Below are 20,164 nucleotides of genomic sequence, written 5' to 3' on the forward strand. Positions count from 1 at the left end.
ACATAATTCTATTTTTCTTACAGTACACCCCGTCCTGAAGACAACAACAGTGGCCATTATTTCAGGTGGTACACACAAGCGGTGCTGAAAGAGTTAATAAGATGTGGAGGAGAGCGCTGCGCTGCCATGGACCCACCTTCAGAGGATGCGGCGCCGCCTCGCACAGCTGACTGGAACACAGGTAGTGTCCGAATGGGCTCTCGGCAGACTTGTTGATCTTCGGGCGAACCACTGGTGCGAAATGCAGAGCAGGAAACCGGCGGGTGAGCAGTAGATCGTGCTGAGGAAATCTCTGCCATGTCGGAGGCAGAGGAGGGGGAAATGGATTGGGTTAGACCCTGGCAATAGTAAACCAATAACGACGCCTCCTTTTTTAAATGCTTCATCTCCGTTTGTGCCAGCGGATTGTATGTTCACAGAGCGCTACGTGCTGGTTTGATTCAGTGCAGGATGACAACAACTCACTACGGTATTGTTTGTAAGCTTATTTCCATATTTTCACTTACATTAACCTATCAATTGTAATGTGTTGTCAATGGTACATTGACACTACTGTGCATTTAAACTGCACCGATATGGAGCAGGCAGCCTTCCGAAAAACAGAGAAATGCTCAACGACTAAGGATTTGCATTCACAATATTGCAGTTGTAGATGATTAAATAGCCTATCTTAATAAGCTTATTTTCAATCTCAATTAAGCTGCGCATAATATCACAGTGTAGGGTACACACTGTGTTTGTGGTTTTTTTATATAGTGTTTGGTTTATTGCTGAAATGTGTTATCGAAGCCTTGATTTCAAGAAAACAGGAGGGTGGAGGCTCCTTAAAATTAACATGTATTTTCCCTGCTTCCCGCAGCCTGTTACTGCATGCTCAAAAGCCTACATAACAATGTCTCCATCCTCATATATCTTGTGTTCCTGATATTATTTCCTACGTTTTTTGTAATGTATGTTGACATATTGTTCAGGCCTGATTGTGTTGTTAAAGTGTTAGAAACTTTGTGTGACAGCGACCACTGATCACATCTTAAGGCCCGAGGTGTTTAGGGCTTCCAAGCTCTCATCAGATACAAAATAATGATCAGCATGCAAACATGTGCTGCTCTTGCCACGTATCAAATCAGAATAAGATGATTTTGGGGACGTACGTTTCTACAGGAGATGATAGAGGCTATATGTTCTTCTCAGTCAGCTTGCCTCCCCCCATGGGAGCTCGCCGTGATTCAGGCAGTGAACAGCGCTTCCTGGTGTTTCAGCACCATTAGAGTGGACAGAGCTCACTTTGTACCACACTCATCATCACTGGTGTCCTGCGTCCCCACCCACAGCACTGCATGGGCGTCACACGGCCAGTGACCAGCCCAAACACTCATTAAGAAAACGACGTTATTGTTGGTCATAACATTACATCAGCTCCCATAGAGAAGAAGTCTTGGAAAAATAATAATAAGTCAGTGTTTCAAAGGTTTTGGTAGAAAGAATTCAAGGTGTTCCAAATGTTTTCTACTCAGCCCCAAATATAAATGTAAGATTCTTCAGACTGATATCTGGAGTTATCTCAAGAACACACATCTTAGAGTATGTTTATTGTAGATTAGGGACATGATTACAAATAAATAACAGCAGTTATTTATCAGTATATATCAGTTGAAAATCCAGAGATAATAATTCAGTTGTAAGTGCTACATTTCACTCCCCATGCAGGAGCTCTTTAAGCCAATGATGTTAAATTATTTTCTAAAGCAGCCTGCAGTTCCATGCTGAGTTCCCAGAGGTGTTAAAGTCGTTTTTATATTGGCAGAAAAGTAGATTTTGGATTAGGATTCCATTAAATTAGTCTTCTTTTCATGTTTAGCCAATAACAGAACAATAACAATTAATGTTTCAACAGTTTTTTCTTGTTATCTCTATATTTATCTGAAGAATCCCAATCTAAGATTGTTAATTCAGGAAATCATTTTCTAACCTGAAATAATAATAAAAACAATCTTCTGTTATTTCTTTCTCTGCCTTTACGCCAATGATTTGAATTCTTACAATAAGTCACTAGAAACATATATAAGTGTACATTTACTTTGGATTTAATATTATGCATATTTCACTATATTCAGGTATGTTGATAAACCAGGTATATCCAGGATAATAAAAAAAAACACTTCTTGAAAGTAGTGGTTTTTTGCACCCCTCATCATGATGACATGAAATGTGAGCAGTTCAACCAATAATGGATTTGGCCCCTTTGGATTGTTTGATTTAAATATTGTAGAGACCTGAAAGGGTAGAGTATTCAATACTTCATAATGAAAAAGCAAATATTAGGAAATCAAACAAATCTAAAGTTGTTTTTGATACAAATGTATTTCAATTGTTTTACTTTTCTTCTTAAATCTCTTATTACCTGCCCATGGGGCCCAGCACAACATTATTTACAACATTATTTCAAAGCTGAATGATGAGGGCGTGAACTTTAGGGCAAGTACTAATGCTTTTGCTTTTTTTTGGGTCAACTTTTAGATACAATAATGAAAGGAAACAGGACCAACTGTAGTCCATAGCCCTGGATGTTTGCCTGATTCCTCAACCTAAAGTCATCATGGAGAAGTCCTTGGATTTGAACAAAGATGCCTCCCGCTCAACATCATCGTTACCACCTGAACCGGTGGACATCATTCGCAGCAAGTCATGTTACCGCAGAGTACGGCTGAATGTTGGGGGTCTCCCGCATGAGGTCTTGTGGCGAACGTTAGATAGGCTACCACGGACACGTTTGGGAAAGTTAAGAGATTGCAACACCCATGATTCTCTGATGGAAGTGTGCGATGACTACAACCTCGAGGAGAATGAGTACTTTTTTGACCGACATCCTGGGGCTTTTACTTCAATTCTGAACTTCTCCCGCACAGGTAAGCTGCACATGATGGAAGAGATGTGCGCCCTGTCCTTCAGTCAAGAGCTTGACTACTGGGGCATCGACGAGATCTACCTGGAGTCCTGTTGCCAGGCGAGGTACCACCAGAAAAAAGAGCAAATGAATGAGGAGCTCAAACGAGAGGCCGACAATATGAAAGACAGAGAGGGAGACGAATTTGACAACACCTGTTGTGCAGAAAAACGTAAGAAACTCTGGGATCTCCTGGAAAAGCCCGGCTCATCTGTTGCAGCAAAGGTAATGGAGTTGGGGTTGAGAGTTGGGGTGGAATTGGTTGGAGCAATCCAAGGTTAATCAACATAATGACATTCCCATCATCCTTTTTTGTGAGGGTGAGTTAGCATATGTTGCTAACATGCTAAACTAAGATAATTGGTGAACATTATACCTGCTCACGTTATGTCAGCACCATCATTGTGAGTGTGTTAACATTTCAACATTTAGTTCAATGCACCAATTAGCCTAAATATATAATGTCACAGAGATGCTAGCATGGCTGCAGACTCTTATTTTAAAAGTGTTTCTTACTTTGACATATTGATATATGATACACGCTATACTCTCTCTCTTTTAGTGAGTAATTGCCTCTGGTTGTTTGTAGCATTTTGAAATGAAGATGGGATGTTTTAGTTTTTAGACCACATCATTTTTTTGAATTGGCCTACCATAAAAATGCCTGTCCACAAGAGCACAATCTTAAAATGTGCACTGCTGCTAAGCTTTAGTGTGAGTAATATGAGCAACTGTGCATAGATTGCAATTTTCAGACCTATCAACACATTTCAAAAGCCATTAACAGTTGCAAAACATGAGACAATTTAAGACACCTCTGTGTTTTGGGCTTGATATTGTGATTGTTGCTAGGTTGGAACACAAAGAAAAGAGGGGGACTTATAGAATAAGCCAGCGGCTGTGATTTACCAGTGTGGGATGTGTCCGATATTATCTTCCATTATAGTTCAAGAACTAGAAAAAGCATGTCATGACTCTCACTGTGAAAGCAGCTCTCAGGATACATCACTCTCAAGCATCTTAAATACAACACAAAGTCCATTATATGCATCTCCTGTAATGCTTACCAGGGTTGTAACAAAAGTCCATTCCTATAGCCTATCATTTACTAGTATAGTAGTATATCTGTTCACAACTATAAAAACAGCAAACAAAAACACCTTCAATCACATTGATGAACAAATCCAAAAGCATTGAGACACATACACACACACACACACACACACACACACACACACACACACACACACACACACACACACACACACACACTTACTTAGCTGCCCTTGCTTTCAACATGAAATATATAAAAGTAATTCCTTTTGATTGTCCTCTCTATTTTTGTTAGACGTGTTTCTGTGCCTAGCATTGCCCTGAGCCAATTGCATTTGAGATATTTGGCAGAAGGCTGATATATTGAATTATATTGCTGTGCGAATGAACAACAAGTCACAAATGATTTAGAATTGTCTGAATCATTCGGATTAATCAAGGCATGTAAGGAGCACTTTTCTTTATCAACAGAGGATGCTAGTGACATTTATAGCAGATGGTTGTGTGACATGTCATTATTGCACACTTGAACAAACAGCTGCAGTAAGAGAGAAATGATAGAAACCCAGACTAATTGAGTTTGCTTCTGTAACAGTTATCTCATAACTAAGCCAGCTAATTGATTTGTCGGACTACAAATATTTATTAGCAAAGAATTTAGGTTAAAAAAATAAATAACTTGCTATAATGTTTGTATTAAGGTTTTGACCTATTTGGTTGAATGAGCATGTAACCCAGCCTCTCAGTAATATCTGTATGTTTAATGTCCCTATAGTATTTCATTGTTTATGTTCTCACCCTTCTGTTAGTCAGCTTGTAGTTCTCAATCGGAAAGCCATGCCTGAGCATGCTGACTTCTATTAGATATCCGACCTTTACTCAGTGCAAAAAGACCGAGTTAGCCTCAGCAGGCCTCTCTGAGAGCCACACCTGCAACAACAAACTGGGAGGCATCAGCAGTGTTAAACATGAGCAGCCTTTGATCACTCCTCCAGGTTGGATTGAAGGGATCAAAGGAGATGCTGTCTCTTTCCCACTCTGTTTTTAAAGTGAGTGGAGTGCCTTGTTTGGGAAATGTATAGGAATGAAACTATTAGCAGTGTGTGCTGGGTGATGCTCTGTGGTGAGAACTGTCAGCTCTACCCCACAAACAGACTGAGATGAGTGCTGCGAGTCTGTTGGTGAAACGTCTTCTTCGTGGGAATCAAAGCGATTTAAAATCAATGTCTATTGTGTTAGAGCTGAGAAAGTGCTGTAGCCTACAAAAAGGAGATGACCACTCTGACTTGACCATGCGCTGCTGTCTCCATTATCGCACCTTGATATCTGCAATTTATCAGAGCATCACTGGAGGAACGTTTTGAAGTGCGTAACGAAGACGGGTGCTATACCTTTTGAATAAAGTGATTGTGCTTATTGTTTCTTGAGAATGTATAGCTCTCTATAACAACCTTTTGATAAGCGGATACAGTGAGTTCCATTAAAAAGGTATTCATCATCTACTCTTTTGGCATCATTATAAGCCTAGAGCGAAGGTTTACAGAAAAAAGAGCTACCATGACACCGCAAGAGGCAGAGTTTATCAATTCCTAATTAGCTTGAAAGGGCAATGCGAACCACAGACCAAACTACTAAAAGCACTGATAGGGGTTGATGTATTGTCTTAGTCGTTTCCTAATTAGCTGGAGCACACTGTGGGTTGTCGGGCGGACCATCTCTGACCACAGCTCATCAGCTCTGCGCTCCTATCAGGGGTCAGAGATGGAAATGTATGTTACAGCCCATAAACAGATGGCCAACGGTACAGTTAAGTACAAAACAAACGGTTGCCAAGCAACGAAAGTATAATTTTATCATCACTGAAGGAGTAGGTAATGAACATGAGAGTAGGTCTTTTTGAGTTGCTGCAGTGTAATCGCACTCCTGCTTGGTTCCCCTTTTCAAATGTTCGCATAGAGCAACACAAGAAAGTAGTAGATTAAATATTTGTCGACACTTGCAGGGTAAAATCTTCTGCCCTGTCATCCTTCCTGTCTCTATTTCCCTCACTGGCTCATATCTTCTCTTCCTTCCTCCCTTTCTTCAGGATCCTCCACTATACCTCCAACTAAATGTCAGGGAAATGTCACGTTAATTATTCTCCAGGAGACTCCCGGCCCAATTTGAAGCTTCCCTCCCTCTCTGTTTACATTCTTTCTAAGCCACAGCATTGTCTGTCTCTTGCTCCAATAGGATTCGAGTCACCATGAAATAACATTGTTTGGCAAAGCAGAGCCTAACAGTGAGATTGGTGCCAAGAAAAGTCCAGTTTCACCTGCAGTGGCATTTATATAATTTCATCTCAATTTTGGGTGGTTTCTTGTCATTAATAATGCAACATGTTTCCACAGCTATTGGAAATTAGTAAGATGCTGAGACCATCGCTTGACAAGCAAATAATAACCTTTGAATAATTCAGTACAATATCCTAGTAAGAGTACAATTTTGAATTTTTTTATCAATTACTGAAATCCCAGATACCATAATCACATTGGAGATATTGTTCACTTACATTTTTAAGATTATTTTTGATGCTGATCAAATAAATCGTATCCAACTTTGGCTTTACCCAATTTACTGAAGAACCAAAGAGGAACATGAAGGTGTCTGTACATTTTTGCCTCTGGGAATCAAAATATGGATAATTAGCATTTCCTGTGCTTTTAGTGGATATTGTGTTGCAGATGGCAGGCAACACATTCCAATTGTGCTGCTCTCACACTTAAGATGTCATATAAATGTGGTCTGGCTACATTCCTCCGCATGAATCAGTAGTCCGCAGCTGAATCCAACACGTGCAGAAACCAGACTAATCCATCACTATTTCTGACAGTTGGAAAATCACAGCCAGTCAAATGAATGATGATGTTTATGAAGTCTTTAAAAAAAACAGACTAGAATGCTGTGTCCCAATTCAGGATTTGAATCACCCAGAGTCTACATGTATAGACTGAGTAACTCATGAAAGACTGACATTACCTGTCCCATTATCAAATAGTATATATCGTTTTTAAAGCTTTTTTGCAAAATCCCACAAATGATGTTATGGAGGTAGCAACATTCGGGAATTACTCAACTTCTTTTTGTATGTGAGGAGACAGCCTCATTTGGGAAGATGCTCAAGTTCAGCTATGTATCGCTTTGATTTCCTTCAGTGTCTAGAAAGATATGTGGGTACGTCTCAAGGAAACAGTTGTTGACTTGTTACCTTCTCTTTTTTAACGGCATTTTTAACGTTCCTCATTTTTAACCTCAAGGGTCCATTCTTGGCACACTGTTGTTTTCAGTTTAAATACTTTGCCTCTGTAGGATGATTCAAAACCCAATATGACGACACAGTTATTAGTTACAATGCAATTAAACAATTCCATTATAACTCCTTCTTCAAATGGTTCTTGAAGTAGCACTAGGATTTAACTTTTGTATGCCAATGTCAAACACATTAAAAAGAGGGTATCAGAGTGAGAATCAAGTATCTCATGCAACTATCAGAAAATGCTCAGGTCACAATTCTGTGTTTGATAGGGGATTTGGAAGAAAAGAACACATCAGATCCTGCTAGGTTATTTGTCCATGTTATCCTGGTTTGCGCGGTGCAGAGATCTACGCCGGGATCATGTGTGCTGGGAGATTGAGTGATTTAACGATTGCTTTCATGCCCGTCGGTCTCCCTGCCTGTCAGGGAATTGATTAAAAGCTCTCACCTACGACCGATTTTGTTGTCACTGTTAAGAGATCACAAGCATAAAGTTACACACTCGCACGCACACCTATATTTGCATTGTATACTGTTTCCAATGGTGTGAAACACTATCCCTGGAGTTTATGATAGCGAACAGTGACTTTACTTTTAATGGTGGAAAATCAATTTTTTTTTGTATGAGCAATTATGATCTGCGGAGAGATGGCTTCCTTATCATCGTTAAAAAAATGTGTTGCTTTCACATAACTTTGGAAATCAACATTCTCTTTCTATGCCATGAAGAAGACAACCAGAATATTGTTTTCTTCACATTAAGTAGGTATTGAATTCATTTTGAGTTTTTGACATTTTGAGTTTTTGACAATTACGTGGCACCAGAATAACTTTGGTGAAATTTGACAAGAACATGTTTTTTTTAACTCCATGTCGCAAATACACGACGCAATCCAAGAAACCTGCATTACATGTTATTCTTTGGGCCCCTTGGGTGTGGCAGAACAAACTGTAGACATAAGATTAAGGTATTATCACAGTTTGGAGTTAACGTGGTGAAAGTGTGAGCAAACAGTCCTGCATCCAGCAGCAGACACACAGCAGCATTAGCATTCAATTTGACTCATATTTCTGGCAACCAATTTTGTTCTCTACATAAACATGAAGGAAACATCTCCCTTTGAGTTGACTGTTGGTGATGGACAGGTAGATGGTGTGTAGGTGCTTTGTCCAGAAAACAAGAACAAACTAAAAGATGTTGAGAAGAATTGCAGAGTTGTGAGATGTATGCGCGTAGACTTGCATCAACCTAGATCTGAATCCTGAATTCACATATTACAAATACATTGTACATTATACGACATATATCTTTAAGGAAAGAACATCTTTGGGAGAACACTCAGTCGAGTGCAGATGTCCACTAAGGCCTGATAATCCCCTCCACTGTTACTGTCACAGTCACCAGTCCGCTGGGCAGATTACACGATAGTATGAATTGGTCTAATTGTGACAGTAAGGGAAAGGTCATGTGTTTCTCAGTGGGGTTCTCTCTGTCGGCAGCATCATAATGCATCACTAATATTGTGCTTCAGGTCAGGAGACACACTAGTTAGAACAAATATTTGGCTCATTGTTGCAATAAAAAAGGTCATAGATGCTTATTCAGTCACACATAAACCAGCGTACAAACAAACAGGGACATTTAAGTTATTACAAACCCAAAGCCTATAATTGATGTGTTTGAAGTAACTTGTGTGAAAAGTGCAGGCCATATAACCACGGATAAAAGACCAAGCCAAAATGCGAAGGATTAGGATTCTGATCATAGTCCATGCTATATTTCACTGTGTTTTTGTTTGATGTTTCTTCTAAAAATGAGTTACTGTTGAACAGAGGTTTTGTTCAACAGTAACTCCAAAGAGTTTGGGACCCTTCAGTATCTATTTTAACATTGTGCTGTTCTTTTTTAATGCTCATTCACTGTGCAGGTCTGATTCTCTAGTGGTTGAGTCGTGTTTTTGAGTATTTTACAAGTCATGTCATGCATTTTGCAGTAGATGGTTCTGGATTTGTAATATCATTACAGCTTTGCAGGCTTTTACTGAGGCACAGCTGTAGTATATTTCTGCTGCAGAACATTGTTGAGCAGGGACAGTTTGCTCGTTTTGCTCTATTTATCATAGCAGAATTTATTTCAGTGGACATGTTGCGTCTGATTGGTGACTGAAGTGTGTTATAGGTTACATAACTGTGGTCATATGAGCAATTATCTTGGAGTTCATGCAAAGAGATTGGACACGTATTTCAAGAAGAAAGGTCGAACACAAATAAATTGGATTGTATAGTGGAAGTGGTCAATAATAAAGAAGTGCCACTGCAAAGCTCGACAGCTCCTATGTTCTTTAATTTAGAGTTGAGCTGTTACGAGCACTGAGTGAAAGACACTGAGACTTCACTGTCCCCATGAGAAGGATGCCTGTAAGGAGAAAAATCAACAATAGATCAAGAGATCTGCAGGGTTCGGGGCTGTGAAAATACGTAGAAGATTACACATGGAGACTAAATCTGAGAAACTAAAAGAGAAAAGAAAGAAGCAGCTTGATGACTAAAGGACATCTAGCATATGATGATTGTTTAATATTCCATCATCTTAAGCCTGTGGGTAAACCACTCTAAACTCTGGTTTATTAATTTGTAGCCTTGTAGCATTTTTCACGTGTCTAGTTATTTTAGGTATATATGCATCTTGTATTTAACAAGAACAACCATTCAAATGTGTTTCATATTTTCTCTATTCAAAATGATTAACAAATTCCTCATTTAATTCATCAAGGTGACATTTAAGTCATGGTGTTTGTATCTTCTCATCACAAACAAATATGTTTATATTATGAAGAAAAAAAACGTTATTTTGGTTACAAAACCATAATTTTAGCATTTCACAAGTTTTTGATTTAGAGTTTCTCTGTTGTTATTATTATTATTATAACAATTATGTTGAACTTAGTAGTAACATAATCAACTGTCCTGGCTACTAGATATTAGTCAAGATACTGGATACTAAAAAACTGTTGAATTTAGAATAACCTGAAAGACTTGGGTGTGTGCAAAGTATTTGATAGTCCTTTTAATGGAGAGTATCTATGTTTCCAAAGAATGAGGAAGATATGAGATTAAATCTCTCACCTGGCCAGAGACTAAACAAATAAAAGCATCTGGGTAGTATTTTGTTTCTTTTATTGGCAGAAACAAAAGTTCAGCATCGAGGACCCAGATGTTTAAATGAATTGTGTTCATGAGTTATGACATTCTGGGAAACTGTTTTCTGTTCATAGAAAGATAAAAGACTAAAGCAATTTGAGCATCAACAAGAAGCTTGGTGTTTTAGTTTTTAATGTCTTAGCTTACATAAAGAAGTTTGAAACCATATACATTATGTATTTTGTGTTTCCTCTATGATACATTGAGACCTTGGTAGTGCAGAATTTAGCATATTTTATTCAAGAGACGGCAGTTCTAGTCTCACGGTTGGAGTCACATGCAGTCTAACTCAAAGCATCATAAGTATAATCAGCGAGTCAGTAAGTGAGTGACTAATACTGAGTAAACAATTATACTGTGTCAGTTTTTCCCAACAAGGAGCTTTTTATTATTGACTGTCACAACTGTTTTCATTCAAACACAACCATATGTCACGGTATACTGTAAAACATTTACAACCTTGGAGCAACAATGTTCCCTTTTCAGACCATCATCAGAAAAAAGGACCTAAACTAAAAATCATATTTTTTCATTTCACAGCTCTGAATGGTTAGCAGTAATAGTTTTCTGCTACGTCACAAAGATTGTGACCATAGAGGGTAAAATCAACAAGCCACTCCTTGAAGGTGTGCTTGCTGTGAGGAGTGAGGAGCCTATAAGCAATTTAAGTAAAACAGTGCTATCATTGAACTCAGATCTCGAGTTAGCAAAAGATCATTTAAATTCAAAACAAAATACAGAAGAAAGCAAAGTTAGTTGAATGCCAAGTCAAATCTGGCATTCAGAATATAAATCAGATCTAAATCAGATCTGCCATGTTGTTTATTTAATTAACAGGGACAGTGCACATAAATCAACATTCCTGTCTAAGTATAATGAACTAAAATGAGAAAATCACCTGCTCAGCAAATGAAAATACAGAAGACTTCGAGGGAAATCCTGGTCGCTGAAGATGCACACTGTGATAGATATATGGCCCTGATATGTAACCGTTGTCACATGTCATTCCTCACTGTTTCATTGCACACTGTCCAATCAATGCAGTAGAAAATAACCACTTCAGTCAGTTAACCCATGTGGAAAGGTTTATTTTAGGATGTACTTACAATTGACATACAGGCTCAGGCACCGGAAGTCCTGAGACGTATATTATTACCTTTTATGTCTGTGCTATGCAATTGATATCATATACAGTAAAAGGTATAGGTAGTTTTATTTTTTCACTTTTTTTGTTTTACCATTTCTTACCCACACAACACAGCAGAATGGCCCTGAGGCAGCTGCTGGCCTTGGATGTTCAGAAAGTCCACATCACCATTACTATGATATGCAACCCACTGCACACCCTATCCAATATTTAACATCTCAATATGTGTGGAAAGAAAAACTCTATAAGTCAATACTCTCAGGTCCAGCAGCTGCTCCACTTGTAGCATTTGCAGCTTTTCTCTCTGGAGGATTTCACTTCATGCTGAAGCTTGTGTGGTAAGGTTAAGACACGACTTTGAGTAAAGTGTTAAGGGCAGAGGTATAAATAGATTCTACTAAGGTGAAGGAGAAACCTTCATCAAGCCAACGCATGCTTGTGAGAATGGAGAGAGCGCACTTGACCATAGGTGTGAGGCACCTTACACCTTGATGAGCACTTTCACCCGGCCTGGGACTACTTTCAGGTTTTCCACACACACTCTCATACACACACATGAAAAAGACAATACAAAGATTCATACTGGCAGTATCATTGCAGTCTTTTATTTCGTTTTTCGAATGATTACAATGGCTACCTATACATTCAAATTGACCATATCCTAAGTTTAACCATAAATACGCACGTCAGCTTTATCAATACTTGGAGTTCTCCACATGCCAAAGCAGTGTGCCTCGGGCTGTAGTAAAAGTGATAGCGGTAACATAATTGCTGAGTGTCTTTATTGACAATTTAAAAATACAAGCAAAAGTGTTAGCAATTCACAAAACTGTGTGTCTGCTCTAATGTGAGCTGCAAAGGTTAGCATATAAAAGCAATTTTCACAATAGCAAGACCGTGGTGTAGAACGTTCCCACTGGTAGCAGGTTCTGGATGCTAGAAGATAATAGTTTCTAGATTGATGTTGGCGGCTTGCATACTGTTTGAAAATGTGAGACAAAAATAAAACCTCTTCCCTGCTTGTCCAAGTATGTAATGTAAGCGAGGCAGCTAAACAGGTTATATAAGAACAAAACCATTCTATTGTACATGTTTTACTCATTATGATTATCACATATTTTGAGTTTAAAACAATAACAATGTTTTTTGGAGGCAAAGTGAGCTGGAACGCTGCGTTAACAACCAACTCGGTTATCTATAGTTGCCTTTAGTTACCGTACCAGCTGATTCAATCTGGTTCCAAGAAAGCAAGGTAGTTTACCTCTTTCTGAAATCACAGAGATGGACCATTACATTACTTAAATGTACAATTGGTAAAGGTGTTTTTATTGTAAACTATGTGCAATCTGGGAAGGGAGTGGACAGCTGGAAACAGCAGCAAAAAGGGGCGGGGTTTGTGAATGGTTAATTATCCCTTTTCCACATTTATTTACATTAGTACGGCACAGAGCCTCCTGAACATGCCTCCGTAATTTCATTACACAGATAACATGCATATTGTGCTCGTCCTTGTGGTATGTTACAATATGTTCTCGCATGTTCCCTATGACCTAACAGGTTGCATCAAAGTCAGGAGAGTTATTGAATTATTTTAGGACAAATACAAAGATGCTGTTTTAAGTACAAAAATCATATGCGTAAAGCTGTCCAGTTCCCGAGGATTTGCATGTTAATATGAGTCTAACTCTTAAAAGGATTAACAGCACTGACACTGAATGGTCACTGAGCTCTCAAATAACTATGAAATATGGACTCAGTGTAATGTTAAGGCGTGAGTAAGTAGAACATCTGCAGTAAGCATGCGCATGAGTTCAGGATTAAGAGTCATCTTGCTTTGTATTGCTCTTGCTCTGTGAACACAATGTGTGGCGTCTTGCCGAGAGTCTTGTTTTTGTCTGAATGTGTCTGTGCTCTCTCTTCATCTCTCTCTTTTATTTTCCTTTCACTGCCGTCACTATAATGTTAAAAAGTTCACTGTCACTATCACCATGGCAACTGTCAGTTCTGTGATGCTGAGACTTGCAGCTGCCTTCTATTCAGGCGTCATTGTTGATTGACTGTGTGTGTGTGTGTGTGTGTGTGTGTGCGTGCGTGTGTGTGTGTGTGTGTGTGTGTGTGTGTGTGTGTGTGTGTGTGTGTGTGTGTGTGTGTGTGTGTGTGTGTGTGTGTGTGTGTGTGTGTGTGTGTGTGTGTGTGTGTGTGTGCCTTTCTCTGCATCTTTCTTTGCATTTCAAATCAGTGCTTTAATGTTTGCATTTTCCTTCTTCGCTGCTCCTTGCCAAGTATACGACGTTCTCTGGTTTCTGAAATAAAGAAAGTATCCTGGACTGCACGGGTGTGTGAAATGCGTCATACAGTCATTATTAGACCCTATAGAGGCAATATCCCGGAACAATGTGATAGACCTGCCTCCTTATATATCTGGTACTCTATTGTGCAATACATATACATAAGATCCTTGTGATTTCTTTTTGCAGTGTCTGACTGTTCACCATTGCTTTTTATGTAGTGCAGTGGGTAAACTACCATGTGGATAAAGTGAGACATTAAATGAATAGCCCATACAAGGAAAGCTTTTCCCAAATTCCTTCACTGATATTTCCTCAATCCAGAAGTGCCTCTACACAAAAGTGACTAAGCTTTCATTCCCCTCCTGCAATAAATGTAGCGTACTCTGAAGTAAAATGTACGATGAAGACAGCCTCCTTTGGTGGGCTAGACCAGACCATATACTGTTTCTATTTATACAGCCACCATGGACCAGTCAGAGTTTAAATATAGATGCTGAGTCTGGATTCTCTTCTTCATCTGAAATGCATGAATAATTGAGAGGCAGAGGAGATGAGGGGGGATTCATTCAGGAAGTGGATGGTCCAGGCATAGATTTCCTACCTATATTAGAAGTTTATGAAGTAAGGGAACACTTTTGAGGAAGTCCCCGAAATGTTCTTGTTCCTCATTTGTTCTTTTACTTCAGTGGAAATGACTGAATAAACAAGAGTCAAATGCCATATAGGCTTGCATATATTATTGACTGCTGAGGATGATCATTTGCATACTCCTACATAGGCATCTAATCTGTTGAAAATTACGTTATCAGAAGTGTGTAGCATAAATGTGGAATATGCTCAGGGGTGAAGCGAAGTCAGGGCCTGGAATGTAAATGATTACATTTAATTTAATTCACTGATCTAAAGGACATCCACTAATGTGACTTTCAGATTATTTAAGCAGATGATTCTTAGCCATCACACTTACAGAATCAAGACGAAGACACATAAGGAGAGTCAAAGTGCAGGAGCCCTTATGGTAGATAAGTAATGTCATGATTACAGGTCACAGTTACAGTCTGCAGGCCTATATGCATTTGTATAGAAAGCACAACTGGCAGTATCTCCAAGGTAAGTGTTATTCACTTTGGCAAGATACTGGAGGTTAAGATAAATGAGGCTCTGCTGTTCAAAGTTACAAGTAGAAGTGATGATAGAGAGACTACAGCTGAGTTACTGCAAATATGTGTGTGTGTGTGTGTGTGTGTGTGTGTGTGTGTGTGTGTGTGTGTGTGTGTGTGTGTGTGTGTGTGTGTGTGTGTGTGTGTGTGTGTGTGTGTGTGTGTTTCTAGCTAACATACTGGGGGAAATATGGAATACACAGTCTCCTCCCGTCTCCATGGAAACCCCATCTCTTTCACAGGCAAAGCCCTTCTACATTCAGAATCAGGGGTGTGAATTATCCCACATAATTTAACGCTCATCTTATTACTCTCAAGCTATCGACCACTGACAGTAACCTCTTGATGAAGATGAAGATCAATACTGTGATTGTGTGCTGACTGTTAATCCAAACAGCTTAAGCATTTCATGCAATTTGAACAGCCTCTCCTTAAGGCAGATAAGTAATTGCATACTCTTTCACTTTTAAGGGAACGGTGTGACAAATGCATGGAAAGAAAGCAGCACAGCACCTTACATTTAAACGGCGCTCTGACACAAATAGTAGAAAAACCTGGAGACAGAACGAGACTACAGCGGTACAGATGGTTCAAAGCTGGGTGAGCTTTGAATAAGGTACAAATCAGGGAGAGAAGGACGGTGCGAGGGAGGGAGGGAGGGAGGGAGGGAGCGGCAGAGAGGAGACTTTGTCAGACTTGCTTTTCACAAGCAGGTCCACGTAGCCACCTCCTGTCGAGCTTCAAGGGGGTTGTCATGGTGACAGTGGCTGGCAGTCGAGGCTGGGAGAGAGTTGCATGGCATCCCTGTGGCCTCAGAAGTGGCTCAAGGGATGATGGGAAAGCAAGTCAGCTAGTCAGGGGGGATCTTGGTGTTCTTGGTGCGACCTACATTTACTCACCCAAAAATAAATGAACCCTTTACTCAAACCTTGTTGACCATTCTTTTTTTAGTGTTAGGATTTGGAGCCATTCTAAGGTAGACCTGTTATTGTGTGTCCCTCTGTGAGTGCTGGCAGAGTTAACAGACAATAGTCTTGGGATTCACAGCAACAGGAGTTTCCACTTCTAAAGCACAGCGGCATGTACGTATGTCGTTGCTGTTAATTAGAAGGTGCCGGCTGGGGCACTGGGAGTCTGGGAGTTCCTCAGCTGTCTCTTGAGAATCCACCAAATGTAATACAAGGTGAGGCACCCACCTGAGATGTACCTGAGGGGGCTGAACCAAATAAAACACTAAATACTAAATACGAATAACACGTGATCACACATACTTTGGTTATAACAAATCTGAGTTTCTGTTGTATTGTTGAATAATTGACTAACTGTTCAGTTTCCATATTCTGTACGTCTACTTCTGCTAAAATATGTTTTAGCATCAAGCATTGCACCACAATCTTTACTTGGGACCATAACGGCCATGGAGTGTAAGGAACATAGTCTCACTGTATAATGTGAAAGTGAATGTGTGTAAATTGATCATCTAGCTCAGCAGTTACCCTGCTCACTCCTGCCATTACTTCAATCTTGTTTTCCAGCCTCAAAAGCTGAAAAGCCTCAAAAGCCAAAATGGTGCCTAAGGATTTCTGGGAAAAAAAAGGATGTATTTGTGGTGTACAGTAACTAACAACACTCCAAATAATGTGAAGGTAGATTTTTGCTGGCATGTTCTCAATAACAACTGTATATAAAATATGTTATGTCTACAGCCAAGTGGCCAAAAGAAACTGGTGATATCGCTTAATTCATGCCAACAGGATTTAGTGGTTTAATACATTTTACACTGAATGTTTTAATCTTAATTAGCTGATTCTTCAGTGTCCCCGAGATTCCATCAGTTATGTGCCCACAATCACACCCGCAATTTAATGGTTTAATTTAACATCTTTTATAATACTCTTCTTTTTTGAAAATAAATATTTCTCCACAAAACGTGAAAAGGTTCACGGTTCCGTCCTTTTTTAGTTTAGTGCTCGGTAGACTGATGAATGGAACAAACCCTGACAAAACCCAATGTAGCACAAAGAAAATTAATCATCGCTGCTGGGACACAGCCAACACAAAACCAGGCCATCATATCTGAGCGAGAGCTGGTGGCAGAGCAAACAGCAGCAAGTACAACATGGAATAATTGTAAATGAATAGGTTTTTCTTCCCTATGAGCCTCAAGTGTACAAAGCTCTGTAGAGCTGTTTTGGTGTATGTATATGTTATCAGCCAATAGTCCCTGTGCAACGGCTGCCATGTCTGAAGTCTTGTTTCCTCTCCCCTATAAGGAATAATTTCCCTCCCATATGTAACTTAGAGGAGAACCTCACAGGGAAGTGTGTGTTTGGGTGGTTTTGAGGTCATTCACATTAATTGTGTCCTGGATATCTTTTCAAACAGCCTATTGAGAGTTGGTGTCACCTTGTCCTATAGAAAATGGGGGGTCTGTGTGAACAAGCGTCTGCTGGGCCACACAATAATATGCCATGAGAGACACAACAGTGTGATCTGGCTTTGTTTAGTGTCACAGTGGGATTTCCTGTCAATCTGTTTCTCTCTTGTGTGACGTGTTGTCTTTTCCTCTGCTCTAGATATAAATGTCTCCTTCCTTTCTTCTTGTCCCCCCTTAAGTAGGCCACCAAGGAGCATTTGCTTGGAGTCACTTCTTGTTTCCATACAATCTACTTGCAATAATAGAGTATTCATCATACCTAACTCGCACGACATTAGAGAACATAATTTAGGGTGTGACCCCTATTACCATCGTTATATACAGTATGTGCCTCTGGGTCCACTGGGAGACTATAAATAGCCTGTAGTTGTGTTGATGCCAATAGAATCATGTCTTGGGCTCCATTCAACCTTTTCCTAGACATGTGCTCTGTAAGGCTTATCTCAGATTTACAGGGAAATAGTTTTATGAAATTAGCAGCCTATGACATTAAAACAACCCAGGATACAAAGAGATAAAGACAAGCAAGGCTGTGGCATTAGGGACATAGACCAATGGGAAATGAATAGGGTTCCCTTGTGGAACTTGACCTTATAACCCTTGATGTTACTTCGTTAGTAACCTTTGTAAAGCTTCTCAATCCTATTACCTCTGCCCTTTATTTCGTCATGCTTTTCTGTAGTTCTCCAACAGCTTTGAGTTTTGGGATTTGATACAATCCTGTTATGTCTGGTACACAATATGTGAACCTTTTAATACTATTCTATATAAAAATAAAAATGTAACCTATTATTTACTTTGTGCAAATATTTTCCTCTTTATTAACAACATCATTTTCCATTTACTGCCCCCTCTCCTTCCCCTCAGGTTCGTTAGATCAACCTTCGCTCTTCGGCCCCGGCACCTCTGCTCTCTGCTCTTGATGTGTTTGATTCTAATAGATTTCCTCTAGGGCAGGAGGAGAGCAGCACAGAGGGGAAGAAAATAAACCGATAGGGTCATTATTCATGTCTGCCGTGACGCTATGGCAACAGTGTCCTCCTGCTCTGATTGGTCGTAGATAAGGTTGCCTCTTTAGCCATCACTTTTACTTCTGGGAGTGGACTCCGAATAATTAGGCCGTTGTCAAGGCCCGCGTTGTCAATCACCTCCTAACAACCGTTGCTATTGCCCCATTTCTGCTGCTGTGCTTTCATTTCCTCTAGATGATTTACAGGGAAACCCCGCATCATGTGCTCTCTGCTGGCTTTCCTGCTTGTTTACTCAACTGGTTTTCTGTTTAACCAGTAGATCCAGTTCATAGATGAGGTTTTGATTAAGCTTGACTAGAAAGAACTAGTTACATAATTGTAATTAAAACACACAAATGTTATATCATTATATGTATATTTAATGCTACAGGATTTATGATTATGTCTTATACCTACTCTGCATTGTCGAAGCTGCGATTGTTTTTGAGGTTTAAAAATAAACTTTTCTCTGATTTAATTCATTTTATAAGAATATTACGTCCTTCGTGTGGGCTTTTGCAAAAATGGGCTTTCTTCCAGCTACAGTATACCCTCCCACTCATCCTCCAAGTTGTGCTGTTTGGTCCTGTGCTATGGTTTCTAGGAGTAATTCAGGATTAAACTAAGTGAAGAATACAGTTAAAAAATAAGCCTGTTCTTAGTCCACTAAAGGTACAGATGCTCACCTGACAAACTACCCTAGCTGAGTTTACTGCTTGATAGTCCGTTTTGGAAGCCTTCAACTAAGGTGCATTAAGAGTGGATAATGAAGACACAACTAAGGCTGAATTTTAGAGCATACTTCAGTAGAGAAATTCTGCTCACCTTCATTGGAGCATTAGCTTTAATTTCAGTGGATGAAATGTCAAAACATTGTCACCTTATGTGTTAACCTTTAAACTGTCTGACATCAATGCATGTGCATTCAAACAAAGGTTCTTAACTTCAGCATCACATATCAGTTCCTAATCACCAAACCAGCCCTAAATAAAAATGACTTATGACTTTGTATGAGCTGTAAGTGGGATTGATCGGAGGCTGGATAGCCGTGCAACATTTCCTTTGGTATTTCTCACGGTTGAATAAGGAAGTGTATTCAGATCAAACAAGCTCAAGTTACAAAAATAATATGCTTCAAGAAAACCCAGTGTTTTTTGTGTGTTTACACTATGAATGCTGGATGAGAGGGAAACTGTCATACGGTGTTAAAAAAGGTGTAGTCTACCACCACGTACTTGCTTGTTAGCAGGATTGGTGGAGTGGGGACGGGGTAGTGTGTGTGCTTGTCGGGATGTGTCAGGATACTGTTTTCTTCCAGTTCTCTGCTTTCTGCAGTGAAGTGGACTTTGAGGACATGCTGCTCCTATTACATGTTCATTTGATGTTGTGTTGGTGCCACTGCAGGTGGAACAAGGGACAGGTAATGGTCCCCTTAGCTCTAAATAGCCCATTAGAGAGAGAAATCTGTGTAAAATATCATGAGGATAAGGTTTTGTAACCCCAGTTCTGTGATCTCAGACAGAGCCCTGAAGCCTTTTCACTTTGCTGTTTTATAGCATTCACTAATTTAGTGGAAACTGAGTAGGGTCAGCACTGTATGAAACCAGTAGGCTTGTCTGATTATCT

General features: G+C 39.6%; 2 protein-coding genes across 4 annotated transcripts in view; one reads left to right on the forward strand and one right to left on the reverse strand.

The window, feature by feature from the left end:
* LOC117548078 (SLIT-ROBO Rho GTPase-activating protein 3-like) overlaps window positions 1–314 on the reverse strand; it is a 53,964-nt gene extending 53,650 nt beyond the window's left edge. For both annotated transcript variants that reach the window (XM_034219075.1, XM_034219074.1), the window contains exon 1: window positions 137–314. In XM_034219075.1, the coding sequence (XP_034074966.1) occupies window positions 137–299 (163 nt within the window). In that variant the 5' untranslated portion in view covers window positions 300–314. The remainder of the gene's footprint in view (window positions 1–136) is intronic.
* The window catches only part of kcnb1 (potassium voltage-gated channel, Shab-related subfamily, member 1), a 27,462-nt gene continuing 7,495 nt past the window's right edge, over window positions 198–20,164 (forward strand). Inside the window, exons 1-2 of one of the 2 annotated variants that reach the window (XM_034219084.1) lie at window positions 198–469; window positions 2,518–3,169. In XM_034219084.1, the coding sequence (XP_034074975.1) occupies window positions 2,597–3,169 (573 nt within the window). In that variant the 5' untranslated portion in view covers window positions 198–469; window positions 2,518–2,596. Of the gene's footprint in view, window positions 479–2,517; window positions 3,170–20,164 lie in introns of both variants that reach the window. The other variant, XM_034219085.1, reaches the window with a different exon arrangement.

The sequence above is a fragment of the Gymnodraco acuticeps genome, unplaced genomic scaffold, assembly GCF_902827175.1.
Source record: "Gymnodraco acuticeps unplaced genomic scaffold, fGymAcu1.1, whole genome shotgun sequence".
Classification (NCBI taxonomy): Eukaryota; Metazoa; Chordata; class Actinopteri; order Perciformes; family Bathydraconidae; genus Gymnodraco; species Gymnodraco acuticeps.